At 51.2% G+C, this 15,992-nt stretch overlaps 1 protein-coding gene across 1 annotated transcript in view; it reads left to right on the top strand.

Moving 5' to 3' along the window:
* Positions 1-4,022: 4,022 nt before the first annotated feature.
* The window catches only part of C4H4orf50 (chromosome 4 C4orf50 homolog), a 116,230-nt gene continuing 104,260 nt past the window's right edge, over positions 4,023-15,992 (top strand). The window contains exons 1-4 of the mRNA XM_049708913.1: positions 4,023-4,406; positions 8,959-9,097; positions 12,313-12,932; positions 13,267-13,423. Of these exons, the coding sequence (XP_049564870.1) occupies positions 4,111-4,406; positions 8,959-9,097; positions 12,313-12,932; positions 13,267-13,423 (1,212 nt within the window). The 5' untranslated portion in view covers positions 4,023-4,110. The remainder of the gene's footprint in view (positions 4,407-8,958; positions 9,098-12,312; positions 12,933-13,266; positions 13,424-15,992) is intronic.

Here is a 15,992-nt window from a genome sequence, read left to right as displayed (position 1 = left end):
TGCGCCCAGATGAGACACACAGCTCAGAGCTGCCGTTGTGCTTGTCACCTAGTAATGCAACTGACCTTCTGCCCAGATGAGGTTTCCAGGTGGTAGAGCTACAGACACAAGGGAACCCAAGTCAGTTTCTCACACAGAAAGGAGAAGGGTTGGGTCCACCCTTTACCACCAGCCTCCTCACAGATCTACTTGGGGGGTGAAGGGAGAGCCCAGGTCAAGTTCCTGACACAGGGACGCCATGCTATGCCACTTAAATGTGCTGTTTCCCACTCCCCTCACATCTCACCCCTCCCCTCCCCTCACACCTCATACTTCATTCCTCCCCTCCCCTCCCTCCCCCCCCCCCATCATATCCCTCAGCCCTCTACAGGCAGTGGAAACCAGTGAGGGGCAGGGTAGAAAAGTCCAGGGGGCAGACCGTGCCCCGCCGCCACCGTCTGGCCGCGGTGTGGGCCCGGAGACCAGCCCTGCGGGTGACCAGCCATCCGGTTTGCCCAGGTCAGGACTTCCAGTTCTAAAATGGGGAAGTCCCGGGCACACTGGGCACTTTCCCCCCCGCTGCACGTACTGAGTTGGAGTCGGGTGAAATGCAACAGGCGGGCGTGTGCGGTAGCTGAAGCTTCTAGAGTCTGCTCACCCTAGAGGTCCCAGGCGCACTGACTCGGTGCCCAGGGCCCTGTGGGCGGAGGGTGGGGCGGGGCTGGAGGGGGCGGGGGCGGGGGGAGGGTGGAGGCACCGCAGGTGCACTGCGCACGCGCAGGCCCTGGTCAGGGGCCCTGGTCACCTGGAGAGCTGGACTCTGCGATTTAGCGCCCACTCAGCACCTTTCTCGGTGAATTCATCATTCTCTCTCCTTCCATTGGCCAGCCCTCCTTCCCTCTTTCTGGATTCTCGCGTTCCGCGAGAGTTGAGCCTCAGGGTCCGGGTCTCCCGCTCTCCCCTCACCTTCCAGAACCTGCTTGTGAAGAGCTGATAAGCGGGAATCCCACCTGCCGCTTCCAGTACAGAAAAGCACGTTTGTTTCTCTTTTCTCACATTTAACCAGGACCTGATAGAGGCCTGCCAAATTGGGGATCCCAACCAGCCGATTTGGGGTGCCCTCCAGGTTGTCTGAGAAGCCTTGGGGACTCCTGCAGATCCCGCACCGTGACCCTGGTTCCAGCTGAGGGGCAGAGCTGCCGGTCCCCAGAAGCCTGGCCTCCTCCCGCCCCCTCCCCACCATCTCTCTGGGGCTGCCATTTCATCTGAAGTGGGGACCCCTGCGTCCTGCCCTCAGCCAAGCTCTGTGTCCTTCCTGTGGTCGCCGTCTGCCTTGGGGAACCTCACCCAGGCTGCGAACGATGCAGGGCCACGTCCTTACAGCAGTTCCACGGCCATCTGTCCCCTTTCCTCAGGTCTCCAGCCCTGAGAAGCCCGCAGGGGTGATAATGTACGGGCAAGCTGCGTTCCTGTCCTTCTCCCTCAGACGCAGACGGTTCATTCCAAATGAAGCCCACAGTCTTAGTCATTTATCCAAAAAAAGTCTGAAGACACTTCCCCAGGCAGAGGCCCTGGGGCTCAAATGCCCTTTACCTGTCCCGGCTGCACCTTTCCTCTAGGCTGCTCCCCTAAGAAAGGTCTAGAATACTGGCTTCCTCCTCCTTGCAGGCCTGGCACATGATTTTTCAGGTGGTCACTTGGCCCCCGTCGGCTATCAATTAATCCTTCTGCTCGAGGATGCTCCTGGCAGCTAAGGTCCCTGTGGGCTCGCTGTGCCAGGCAGAGCACCAGGCACTTGAGAGCTAAGTGACTCGTGCAACAGCAGGGAGGGGACTGCTGTTCATCTCATTTCGCAGGGAGCTGGGTTAAGTGCCTAGATCTTGGCGCATAAGAGGCAGAGCTGGACACAGCCCAGGCAGGTGATCTGAACTACATGTTGCTTCTGCCTGTCACGCACCGCCTGCACGCTGCATTCACTGTGTGCCCGGCGCTGTGCACTGCCTACCCTACAGCCACTAATTTATGCCTAAACAGCTCTTGATATGGGTACTATTTTCACTACCCACGCCCACCTTTTATGAGAAGTTAAGTGATTTGTCCAAGATTCCATCTAAGAAACACCAGAGATCTGAGTTGCCCCACTGCGCCCCCTCTTGGCCGATACCCCGCCCTGCTGCCTCTGACCGCTCTGTGTCTATTGCAAGCCCCCTGCACCACCCTACACAGCCACTTTTGAGGAAGTAGATTTTAATTTTTTTCCTTTGCATTATGGCTTATTACAGGATATTCAATATAGTTCCCTGTAGTCTATAATAGGACCTCGTTGGGTTTAAAAAAATCTTTTTTCCATTATGGTTGGGAAATACACTCTAAAACAAAATTTTCTCCCGACCGAGACAATCTCTTCACTAAGGTAGACAAGAAAGAAAACAATTTTATTATCGAAAGAGCATCAAACCAGAATGTGATGTGCATCACAGACCATCCGCTAAGAGATTTGCAAAGACAGAAAAGAATCTCACTTCTTGTTAGCCAAGGAGATACAGCCCAATTCGTACAGGTCCTTGGGATAAACAATAATTTGTTGTCACGTAAGAGAACTTGGCAGCACTATTTATTACATATAGGTCACCCTAAATCCACCTGGCCATTGGAGTGACCCTCTGTGTTTGTTCATTTGTTTCGTACAAAGAAAGGTGGAATTTCTCCTATCTCTATGACAGGAGGTGGTTTTGCAACTTGGAGCCGGGAGACCAGGAAGTTAGGCTCCGACCCTCCCACAGGAACTGGGAGACAGGGTTCTATTTTCCTTGGGTGTTTGCATGCCAAAGAGATGGCTCCCAGGATCTTCAGAAACACGTTCCTGGGTCAAAAAGCAGCAAAGGGCCTACATAGCTTTTAAAAGAATCAACATATATTTCAAAGAGATGAAGAAAGAATGACAAGTTTTCTAAAGTAGGAGCTCTCAGAAAAGGGTGGGGGAAGTCTCTTCCATCATTTTTCACAGGGAGGATTAAGTCCTGTAGTTTAAGTTTCTACTTATTCCTGCACCACTCTGCATCAGGCCTATTTATTGCACTCTTCCCTGGCCAGCTCCTTCCGTTCTCGCCTCCTGCAGCCCCCTCGGTACCCCATCCTCAGAGATCTGACCAGGACCCTCCTTGGCTCTAAACACTCCAGGGACCCCCTCACTTCCCACACAGAGATGCCACGTCCTGGAGTCCAAGGCCCACAGGGATATGGCTTCAAGTCACCTTCTGTCCTGGGTCCTCACTTCCCCCTTCAGGGTGTGCACTGGGCCAGCCACACCTGACCACTCCCACTCCCTCACCTGTCCTGACTCTGTCCTTGGGCTAATGTCCTGAGACTCCCTCCACCTGGAGGAGCCTTCTTCCCACCTCTGCCATCTGCGATGGGTCATTCCTTGGCCACCTATACAGCCTCAGTCTCCTCCACAGCAGGATGTGTTTCCTCCTGTTCGGGGTCTGGGTTCATCCCTTACCCCATGAGTTTTGGAGTCAGACTTGGATTTGAATCCTGACTCTGCCACTGCCCATCTGTGGGGCCTGGCCAGCTCCCCCAGCTTCCAGAGCCTCTGCTTCAGCATTTGTAAAATGGTTATGAAAATGCCCATCTCCTGGGGTTTCCAGGAGAATCGGACTAGGTAAGGTGAGATGACCCAGTGCAGTGCTAGTTTCCCTTCCCCTTCCCCTAGTAAACTCCAAGCCTGTGATAAATGTTTGCTGGACTCAGAAAGGAGGTTTAGAACTTCATGTATTACCTGGTGAAAACCTGAGCCTCACTGCTGAGAATTTATAACATTCTGATGGTCCTGCCTAGAAATCTTATTTTCGCTCTTTGTACACATTATTAAGTTTTTAGTTCCAAGTGGCTTTTCTGCTTTGGGTGACTGCCGGCATGCTGGCTTGTAAAACGAGAGGCTTTCATTCATATTGTATGACATTTCTGCAGGTGTAACCCAAGTCCCCCACTCATAAATAATCCACCTGTTCTTGCCCTCCTCAAAGGGTATTTTCCTGCACAATCTGAAGGCACCGCAGCCACCTTGAAATCTACAGAAAGTCCATGTTGCAGATTCACTTAATTGTATTAAGTCTTGGCCCATGAACTATGTCTGGGACGGAGCCGACAGCTAAAGGACGGACCGAAAAAAGTTTCAGCTACGTTGTCAGAGCCCCCAGCAGCGATGGGTTTGATATAATGAACGTCAATGTGAAGATTGACACGTCCTGGATCTTCCAGGATGTAGAGGAGACTGGTGAGGAGCCGGGATGTCTTCCAGAAGAAGCAGCTAGAAGCCCAGACATGGACACGGGAACACTCAGGAAGCAACTGGAATCCTCAGAACAGAAGCTGTTGGTAGCTGTGGACAAGTACGTGATGTCAGAGTCTGGGCTGAGGAGCAGGTAAATATACCATTTGGACCTCTTCTTTGTGTATGTCTGAATCCTGGGGCATCCTAATTGTGTCAGGATGGAGTGTTGAATCATTTCTGTGACTGAGGATGCAGGCAAAACAGTCAGTGTTCCATAACCCGCCACAGCAGTCCCTGCTCCTTCTCTGTCTTTCCCTTCCTCTGCTCCGTATCATAGGGGCTGAGCCTATTTCCCAGGCTCCCTCGCTCACTGGCTTCCATCTGGGTCCAGCCAATGGGAGACGCTGAAGGGAGGACGACGGGAGAAGCCAGGGTGTTCTCCCCTTCTCTTCTGCTCTGGGTGACGTCTCTCACTATGGCTGCCATTCAGTCATGCTTTCGGCTTCCTCTGTGGTCCTGCTTCTGGGCCCCAGTATCATCACCTCCTCCCTGTCTACCCCTCCAGCCCCAGGGGCAGAAGTGGCTCCCAGCAGCTGCTAACCTCTGGGTTGCCTGTCATCTCTGTCTGGCCTTTCGTCTCTTCCATCCCTATGTTTGTTTGATTCTCGCTGCTGAACCTTCTGGTGTAGACTCTGTTTTCCTGATGGAACCGACATGGTCCAGAGGTGGGGCATTTGAATCCAGGTCTTTCTCCAAAGCCCATGCTCTGTTTTGATACCTAGGCCAGTAGAATGAGCTGGGGTCTTGCATACATATCAAAGGAGAAACCAGCATGGAAATGCAGTACGGTTATGGCTGGGGTCTGACAGGTTTACCAATATGTCAACAGCCAAGTGTCTTAAATTTGTCTGACTTCACGCTTTTGGTGTGTTTTCCTTCATTTTAGTAAGGGCAAGTCAGTAAACGTGTATTTACATGATCTTTACTTTTTCTCCTCTTTGTAAAACTTTTCACGTGAAAAAATTCACATATGAGAAAAATTATTCTGTCACCTTCAGTATCAGTCTATGTGATTGTCCATTCACTCATTCATCCATTTATTCATTCATTCCCTCATTCATTTCCTCATTCTACAACGTGCACTCAGCCCTCGGGAATCACATACTGTTTGTTGTATGAGTCTGCTGGGGCTGCCATAACAGCACCACAGACTGGGGGGCTTAAACTGGGGGGCTTAAACAAAGCACCACAGACTGGGGGGCTTTATTTTCTCATAGTCCTGGTGGATGGAAGTAAAAGATCAAAGTGTGGACAAGGTTGTTTCCTTCTGAGACCTCTCTCCTTGGCTTGGTGATATCTGCCTTCTCTCTGTGTCTTCCTGTGGTCTTCCTTCTGTGCGTGTCTGTGTCCTAATCTCCTCTTCTTATAAGGACACCAGTCATAGTGGATCAGGGCCCACCCTAATGACCTCATTTTAACTAAATTACCTCTTTAAAAACCCTATCTCCAAATACAGTCACATTCTGAGGTACTAGGGTTAGCTAACTTCAACATATGAATTTGGGAGGACATATTCAGCCCAAAACATGAGTTCTAGGGGTTGAGAGCTGGAAAGGCAGGGCCCCAGCCCTGGAGAGATAGAAGTATAGCTCACGCAAGGTTGTACATGGCAGTGAAAACCAGATGGTCACAAGGCCTGGGAAAGATGGGTGGGAAACCTCTGCCAGAGGAGACGCCTCTATGTGAGGGAGAGACAGGCAGCCTGGAGGCACCATGAGTGGCGGAGAGGAGGGGCCTCTGTGGCTGGGGCCGGGGGTGAAGCCATCCTGGAGGCGGTGTCCTGGACCTGCCTGTGGGGAAATGTGGGCTGTGTCCTTAGTTCTCTGAAGGTGGGATGCACCATCCTGTAGAAGCAGGGCTTCGGGAGGGGAGGCCCGATCTGCAGCAGGGGTTGGGAGAAAAAAGAGTTAAGGCTTACCAAGAGCCTGTGGTGCAGGGCACAGGGCTGACCTCCCCCCACCATGCCTCCCTCGCTGCTCCCTTGAACCCTGTGGCACATAGAGTGATATGATCCCCTTTTCCAGATGAGGAAACTGAGGCTCAGTGGATGAAATACATTACTCAGTGTCATGGAGAGCTGAAGCCAGGGTCTGAATGCACAACTGTGAATATAGATTTCAGGCTAATTTCACCATGGGTTTGCTCTAAGTAGGGGATAGTAAAAGATTGATAATGTACATTGGATTTCACTTCAGTTAAAGAGTTAATATTTAAAAGTATTTATTGCAAAACTAATGCAACCACGATGTTAGAAATTTGAGAACGAGAACCCCACTCCCACCTCTGTAACACTATCATTGCTGCAAATTCATTTACAATCTAAATGCAACAAAATTAATAATAGCTGAACACTTGTTGAGTGTTTCCTCTGGGCTAGGCACTATTTACATGCTTGACGCGTATTAACAGACTTAATCCCTAAAAATAAATTACTAGAAATGAAGTAATAGCAATATCTTCAATTTCTAGATGGGGAAATTAAGGTGCTGGCTTAAGTAACTTCTCCGTGGTCACACACCCGGCTACATGCGGGCGCTGGGACCACCCAGGCTGCCTGCCCGATTTATCCTGGTGGATATTCCCTGATGGAGTCTCCCAGTTCCGTAGCACTCTTTGCAGCTCTACACTGTAATATGTATATTTTTAACTTGTCATTAATCAGTGGAAAATGGTACTTCATTGCCTAGTTCCTGTTTATGTGTGTATATGTTTCCTATGGCTGCTAAAACAAATTACTGCAAACGTGCTGCCTTCAAACAACACACATTCATTGCCTTTCAGCTCTGGAGGCAGAAGTCCTAAAGCAGTCTCACTGGGCTACAGTCATGGTGTCCGCAGGGCTGTGCTCTCTCCAGAAGCTGTAGGGGAAACCTGTGTCTGCCTTTTCCAGCATCTATAGCTGCATTCCTTGGCTTCTAGCCCCTCCCCGTCTTCAAGCCAGCAGGGTAGCATCTTGCTTCAGTGGTCACATGGCCTCCCCTTCTGCCCCCCTCTCATGAGGACAGTCGTAATTGCGGTTAAGCCCACCCAGATAATCCAGGATAATCTCTCCGTCTCAAACTCCTTAACTGAACCACATCTGCAGTCTCTTTTGCATCTTAAGGTAACATTCATTAAGTTTTGGGAAGCAGGGCATGGATATATTTGGGGGCTCTTATTCAGCCTGCCACCATGAAAGTAGTCATTTTCTGCCTAGTTTAAGTATAGGGATAATACCAGAATTAAATATTGTCCCAGATTTAACGTTTCAGATTGGTCTCAAAAACTAAAAAGTTAAACTTTTCTTTTCCCATTCAGATATCACCACGTTTTATAATCAATCAGAAGGCACTCCACCCAAGCCTCTGACTGATGAATGTGCGGCCACTCCTCTGGTTCATTTTGGAAGGAACTTAATTTTAATCTACACAAGAGGGCCCCCTCCCTTCTGTCACTTTAGAGACCCTCCCCCAGGGCCTCAAAACTAGAGCAGGAGAGGGGACTCTTGGCCCTATTATTAATAAGAGTAACTCACTTTATTTAATCTTCACAATAACCCTCTGAGTAAGGTGCAATTACCTGTTTTACGGATGAAGATACTGAGGGTCATAGTGGTGAATGAGCCCAGTTAAGACCTCATGGCAGGTAAGTGGCAGAGCCAGGAGGCAAAGCTAAGTCCTCACCCAGGGAAGCAGAGTCTGTCCTGGATGAGCAGGTCACCTGGTGTGGAGCTGGGTAAAGGAGTGAGGCTGTGCAGAGCTTGTCCATGTAGGCTGAGAATGCACTTGCCACGTGTTTCATGGTCTTCTATTATAGAAGTAAGATTGGCACATTGAGGGGACTTGGATACTAGGTACGAGCAGGAGACAGACAAGTGAGTCTATGTGGCTCCTCCGCCCCTCATGGGACCACTAGGCAGATGTTCCTTCTGGCTTCCCTCCATTCACACGTGCTCCTCCTTTCTATGTAGCTGAGGTCAGGGTTCGCTTCCAGCCCGGGTATTACTTTGCATATTGCACAACTTCAGCACTTGCTGAAGTGCTGAAGACTTCAGGTGGCTTAGCCATCCCTAACTGGTTGGTCATTTCCAACGTCTCACTTTTGTAATCCAGAGATTAATTTTTTAAATTGCAGAAACCTTTTTTCTGCATTTCAGTCATTTCCTTAGAAAAGATTTGCAATAATTTAGCTTAAATAGGAGGCAACAGAGCACAGGGTTAAAGCATGAGTTTGGGAGCCATGCAGCCTGGACTCTATAATGCTCTGTGACCTGGGGCAAGTTGCCCGGCCTCTCTGATCCTGTTTTCTCATGTGCGAAGTAGGGGGAAGGGAATCCACCTGTAAGGATTAATTGAGACAATGCAGATGTATGGTTCAGATGTTTGGTTCAGTCCTTTTTCATTGGTATGACCTGAACTGGGGATTACTGGTTTAGGGATGAGAACATTGTTAAGATTCCCAGTGACTTACTATGCAAAAGAGGTCTCTGAAGTATTTTAGATCATCTTCAAAAAGATAGGTATGAATGTTTTACAAAATGTCATTTTGTCAGAATATCAAATTGGCCAAATAACAGAAGAAACAAAGAAGATCCTGGTGTCTGTGAAAAGCTTAGGCCACGCTTACAGCATCCTGAGTAAACGCCTTACTGCTTCAATGCGCAGAATTCAGGAGCTGGAGCTGTCGGAGAGGAAACTCCTCCAGAAGGTGGACCAGCTGAGCGCCCTCGTGTTCCAGGAGAGAAGTGCCTCTCTCCGGGCCCAGGAGCAGCTGGAGGCGCTGCAGGGGGAGCTCGCCAGCCAGGTACCGAGTCCCTCCTCCTTCTTTCCAGTACTTGTTTCTTGTCCCAGCAGAGTCACCCCATAGGTTTGGACGTGGTAGCAGCTGCCCTTGAACATAGACAGTGGGGCGGGCCTGGAGAGCCTAGACAGGAGGGGTAAGAGAGGTCCCAATTCTAACAGTGCAGGCAGGGGCCGCTGGACCTGGGCACGGTCACGTGGCCTCCCTGGGCCTCGGCTGCCCCATCTGTAAAACGGGGCTCCCATCCTGTCCTGCCTGCCTCACAGGGCTCTGGCTGGGATCCACTGGGTGGCATGCGGGGGCTGTGCACTTGCTGGGAGCTCTGGCCAGAGGTTCCTTTCTGTGGACTTGGTGCCTGTCAGGGGAGCCGGCTCTGGCCTAAGGACAAGGAGAGGACTGATGCGGGGTCTCTGCCCTCAGGAGCTGGCTTGCGGGCAGGGACACAGATGGGAAACAAGTAACTCCAAAGCTGGATGCTGGGAGCCGTGGGGAATGTGGTGTGTGGTGGGGAGACAGAGTTGGTGAGGCAAGAGGGTTGCAGGGAGGACAGGTCGCCAGGGCCCTGGCATGACCCAAATTCTGGAGGCAAGGGGGAGCAGGACTTAGGGGGGCCTTAGCAGGAGAGGCTCATAGTCAGGGTTTTGGGGGATATCACTCTAACTGCATGGGAGAGAGAGGCGGCAGGGGCAGGGGGCAAGTTAGAGCGTGATTGGAGAGGGAGTGGGTGGTTAAGAGGATAGGCTCTGGAAGCAGATGCCTGGAGCCAAACCCTGGCTCTGCTACTCATGAGCTGTGTGATCTAGGCCAAATGACTTAACCTCTCTGGACCTCAGTTTCCTCATCTGTGAAATGGGAATGATACAGTACCAACCCTGTTCAATTGTTGTGTGGGTAAAGGAAGGTAATACGTGTAAAACACTCACAACGGTAGGCATTTGGATAGCCCTAGCTGCCTTTGTAATTACTAGTCTTTACTGAAATATTCCAGGGGAGAGATGACGAAGGCTGGAGGGCAGAGACTTGGCAGGCAGAGACCCAAAGATCCCGAGAGGCATCGGTTTCAGTAAATTGCTACTCACGGGGCAGCACAGCGACTGTTAAATTGCAGGTTGACACCCGTAAGTGGGTTGTGAAATCAATTCCGTAACTCACAACCAGCAATTTTAAAAATGGAATTGACTAGGAATTATGAAAGGGCATCACGTGTACGAAGGGGAGTGCTGTTTCCTGAAACTTCTGTTTCAGTTGTCAACACGTGCATATGTATAACGGGGCACGTTCTTAAATGTATTTTTTACCATGGGAAGTAGTCCAGAATGTTTGAAAAACACCAGATTGATTAACTTTCAACTGAAATAGAAGTGAAGCATGGAAAGCTAAGAAGTTCCATTAAATTGAAATTAGTCTCTGAGATGCCAGGGAGACATGCAAGTGCCACTTTTCCCCTTTGCATTGAACTTCAGGTGCAGAAAGTTGAGTTCATCCTCCTTGGTTCACAGCACATCATTGTCAGGGTCCGGGAGTTTTTAACCCGAGGTATAGTAGTGTTACGTGGGATCCCACCATCAAGAATATAATCTCTCCATGGAAAATCCTGAAATTAATATTTTTTGTCATGCCTTATATACATATAGGGTTTCCCAAGTGAATAGACACAGTCCTGCAATCACCAGAGGTTCCTAGTATGATGGGGAGACAGAGGATGAGGGTGACAAGCAAGCGAAATGACATGAGCGAGCTCGGGGCACTGCAGGACCCGCAGTTATGTGGCCCACACACATTTCTTCATTGCATTCTCTTGTAGTCTGTATGCTCCTGGGAATGTCCTGTCACAAAACCGCATTTCCAGATGAAGGGCAAGATTTCAGAGAGGTGAGGGGTCTGGCTTGGGTCCCCTCGGAGACCACTTGGCCCAGCTTCAACCCAGCCCAGACACTAACCCTCGATCTCTCCCCGGAGCTATCTGCATTTCAGAGCATATTTTGCAGGAGTGCATGAACTCTGCCCTTTGTACCTGATATCTGCCAAATGGCAATTTGCCCCATTGTTGTCAATATTTGCAGTAAGCATTTGCATACAAAGACACCTCACTTCTGTGGTGACCCGTGGTCATTCCCAAAGGTGATAAATGTAGACCCATCCAGGTGATGGGGCACCGTCCACCTAGCATCACCGAGTACAGGATTCATACCATCGGGAAGACCCCGAGCAATTTTCCTCGCAGGGAATCTAACTCCGGTTTTATCTGCCCAAATTCCCCCCAAAACACGCTGTCAAACAAAGCCTGCCGGGCTGTTCCCAAGTTTCCTCTTTCACATTTGCTCTTGCTTGTTTGTTTTGTCTTCTGCAAGCTCTCGTGGCTGTGACTGAGTATGAGCAGCAGGGACTAGCAGTTGACAGAGAGCTTAACATGAAGGCAGTTCTATCCATTTGCATCAATTAATTCTGAAAATTGGGCAAGGACGCCCATTTTTGCAGTGCATGGGTCACCCCAGTCCAGCCTACAGCTCATGCGTGGGGGGAGGGCAAGGTTTAAGAACAGGGAGATGTGTTCCTTGGACAGGCAGCGGGCCAAGCGGAAAAAGGAAAGGTCTTGAGTCAAGTACATGGCGGTTCAGTGACTTTTAGTCGTGTGACATTGTGCAGGTCACTTCTGAGTAGCTCCACAGGGCGTATTCACAGGAAGGAACAACTGCTGTGACACTGGTGGTCCTGTCTCACCAGCCAGAAGCCATGGTCAGCTGATCCTTATTGGTTCAGGCATTAACCCTGTAGGCACTGGGAAATGGAGAGGTCTGGGAAGTTCTGCAAGTGAGGAAGTGGGGACACTCAGGGGGTTCCAGGTGGCAGCTCTTTACAAACTGGTGTGGGGGAATCACATGTTGGAACCACTGGCTCTCCCAGTGTGCACCAGCCCATCCCCCTCCTGCCCGTTGCACAGTTTCCTTCCAAGAACTCGGGGAGCTCACGGGTGTGCAGGGCCCACACTAGGGGGAGGTAAGGTGCTCGTCTCCTGGGCAAACTTTAAGGGGGCGCCAAAAAACAGTCATCGAGATCAATAATATTTTGCAGCAATGTTTTAATGCAAAAATTAATGCAAAAAGAAAAGGCGCGCTTAACAACAAAATATCGAAGTTTCAAATAAAGACAGGCTCAATGCGAGCTACGGTGCGTCCCCGGCCGCCTTCCTGACGCCCTCCTCCACCGCCAACCCGTAGGTTCAGGAGAAGGAGCGCGCGGCCCGGCGGCAGCGGTGGTGGCTGCGGCGGCTGCGGGAGCGGCTGCGGCGCAAAGACGAGGCGCTGGGGCTGCAGGCGGCGGCCCTGGAGCGCGGCCGGCGGCTCCAGCGGCGCCAGCTGCGACTGGTGCGCGAGCAGGAGCGCATCCTGCGAGCGCAGGTGCAGCGGCTGGAGTTGGACGTGCGGCGCCTCTGCCACGCCGCGGGCCTCCTGCTGGCCGAACTGGACGCCCCGAACCAGGGTGGCCCCCGACCCCCGGGCCCGACCAGTCCCCGAGGCGCTCCCGAGGAGGCCGCGGAGCCGCGCGCGCTGCGGGCCAGGGCCGAGCGCGGCGAGCGCGAGCGGGACCAGGCGGCGCGCCGGCTGCGGGAGCAGCGCGCCACCGAGCGGCTGCTCCGCGGGCAGCTGGAGGAACTGCGCTGCTGCATCTATGGGCTGAAGCTGTCGGAGATCGGCCTGCAGGGCCAGGTGGAGGAGCTCGCCCAGCAAAACAGGTGCCTGCGAGAGGAGCTGGGAGCCCAGGCCCCCCGAGAGAGAGCGCTCAGCACGGCTCCTGCTGGTCACGGTAGCCTGGTAAGTGGCCGCAACCCAGAGCACGAGTGATTTTCTGCTTTTCTCTAACTTTCTGCCGCTTGGTCAAGTCACGGGCTCCGTCATTCCCCCGTTTTCCTCTTCAACCACCCCTGCAACCCACCAGCCCCCTTCACCCACCCTTCATTCCATCCGCGCATCTACCCACCTGGTGGTGCCCATCCACCCCTACAGCTTCACTCACCCGTTCACCAAGCCAGCCACCTCCCCACCACCTGTCCACCTGCTCAGCCACCTGTCCATGCCCTCATGCACCGTCTTGTCTACCCACCCACCCACCCCTCTACCCACACTCCATCATCTCTTTCACCCGACCATCTGCTTGTCCATCTCTCCTTGCAGCCACTCTCCAGGCAGCCATCCAGTTACCCTTCACCCCTCCTCGTCTGTTTCCTCCTGTCCGTCCATCTATCTGACATTTGATGGGTCCCTGCCTGTGCCAGGCCCCGTGCTGGGCGAGCTCCTCCACGTGCAGTATGACATTAACTGTCATGGTCTCGTGACTTCCACCCCGATCCGCCCCTCCCTGGGAAAGCCATCACCCTTTCCAACCTCCCTCACAGCTCCAAAGGTGACCACGGTCCCCAGCGTGCCGGTGCTGTACGTGCATCTTCATTTCTCCTTCTTTAGACTGTGAGCCCCTTGAGGGCAGGTCAGATGGCTTCTGTAGCAGCTGCCCCAGCAGCAGCACACAGGAGGCCCTCAGGACTGTGCAGTAGAGCACATGCAGGGTTCAGCTCCTTTCCAGTTCTCCTATTTGCTAGCTGTGACCCCAAGCAAGTTTCTTAAGTTCTGGAGCCGAGAGCAGGCTGGGCACTGATGTTATCACCTAACTGATAGACGAGCAAAAACTTAATGTTTAATATACTCCTGCCATGTGCTTGGCACCCTACGGTGTTTTCAAAGGCATCATTTAATGCTCATAAAACTGTAAAGCAGGTACTATTAATGTCCGCACTCCACAGAGAGGAGGCTGAGGCTCAGAGAGGCAGTGCACTGACCTGTTGTCACACAGCTCAGAAGAGGCAGAAGTAGAATTGGATCCAAATTGGATGTGAGTCCAGAGTACTTTGTGTCTCCTGCACCAAGCTGCCTCCCTGAAAAGGGAGAGTTAACTCAGCTCCCTCCAAGACATCAAGATCCCACTGGGTTAATTTGCATTTAAGGAAAAATAAGGGAGACACTTTAGCCCAAAGAAGATGACTCATTAAAAAAAAAATTAAATTTATCTTTGGACCTGGACAACCTATTTCAAATTAACTGGAACTTTAGTCTTCTCAAGATAATGAAGTGTATCCTGCCTAGATCATTTTAATACTGAGTTTATCTGTGGTTATATTTTATCTTTTTAGTACTTCATTCTACTCATGTTACTTCTGCGTGTCCTGTTCGTTCTTCCTCCATTATGTTCATCAGGTAAAAGGAATACAGTGTACCTTTAATATTGGCACCTTGTTGTAATTTCAGAAAATAAATCGTGCAGAGATGGAAATTGTCATTTAGAATCCTTTCTGTAATTTTTCTAAACGTAAGATTTTAATTTAGGCTGTCGGCTTACATCCTTATTCTCCCAATCTTTCTGCCTTCCCGTGCACTGCTACTCTTTCTTTTATCTAAGGAAAAGGGTGGATACCTAAATATTTTAGAGATGCCTCCTAATGTTTTGTACGTTTTGTGTTCTCTCATTTAATCTTTAGTACAGCCTTGCAAGCCAGGTGCTATTATCCCACTGACTAGATGGAGAAACTGAGACCCAGGAGGTTAAGTGACTTGACCACAGGCATGCAGCTCCAAAGTATTAGGGCCAGCAAGGGGACATGGGCCAGATCAAGGCTGTGACTCCAAGAGGCTGTCCTTACCTTAAGATGCTGGGGCCAGCGTTGGTTCTTGCGGAGTTTGGGGCAGTGTCAGTGGCTGCGTTTGGCGGCTTGTGTGATCAGTTATAAGCCCCTTGTTGACATGCATCTGTGACCTTCTCGATGTTTCATGTCTTATCATTTAAAAGACCCAGTGCCCAAGGAGAACTGCATGCTCTCAAGACCTTCCTGGAGGCTGCTGTGCACAGTCAAAAGTCTCTCAAAAATTCCCTAAATTTCCCATAAAGTGTGGTCCCCAGCCAATTCTGCCTCTATAGCATCCGGAGAAGCCAGCCTGTTATCAGATGAGTAGCAGAGGAAGCAGGGGCCCGTGGAATAGAAAATGTTGATCCTTAAACATGGGAGCCATACACACTGGGGTGACATGCTCATGCTCTAAGATGGCAGGTGGGACCCGGAGTGGACAGAGGCGGTGGATTCCGCTGGGTGAAGGGGTAGTAGCACTTGCTGTCTTCTGAGTGTGTCAGAGTGAAGAGCCCATGGGAGCGTGAATGCAAGAGCCCTTTAAAGATGGAACAAATGTCAGTTACCGTTTCAGCATAGAGTGTCATGGGACGGTCACTGATCCTGGCTTTTAGCAATCTAAATGGCGGCCTGGGAGCATCCGGGCTGGGAGAGTGATATTAGCAAGGGCTTGCTTTGGCCGTCGGCGTCCATGTCATCGTGGTTTGTGCATTTCCTGTGTGGCTTGCTCTCACTTCCGGGAAGTGGCTCCCATCCCCTTGCTCATGATCTCTCCACGGGGGGCTCGGCACCAGGGCGACCAGCTTCTTGCTCCAGCCAGATGTTAGCAGTTCTCCCAGATGGAGACAAGCAGGGCCGAGTCCCCCCAGCTGGTGGGCCTGGAGCCTGGCCCTGCCTTCTAGGAGCCCCGGGAGCCTTGCCAGTCATCTTATTTCTATGCCTTAATATCTTTATTGAGCAAATAGAAATGTAGGTACTCAGAGAGTTTCCTGGGGCTACCCTAGCAAAGAACCACAAACTGTGTGGTTTCAACAATAGTCCTGGAGGCTGGAAGCCCGAGATCGAGGTGTCGGCAGGGTCGTTCCTTCCAAGGCCTGTGAATGAAGATCTGTTCCGGGCCTCTCTCCTTAGCTTGTGGGCGGCTGTCTTCTCCCTGTGTCTCATTGTCTTCCTTCTATGCATCTCTGTGTCCAAACGTCCCCCTTTTATAAGGACACCAGTCATGTT

The sequence above is a fragment of the Orcinus orca genome, chromosome 4 (assembly GCF_937001465.1).
Source record: "Orcinus orca chromosome 4, mOrcOrc1.1, whole genome shotgun sequence".
NCBI classification, from domain to species: Eukaryota; Metazoa; Chordata; class Mammalia; order Artiodactyla; family Delphinidae; genus Orcinus; species Orcinus orca.
This window is presented reverse-complemented; position numbering and strand designations above follow the sequence as displayed.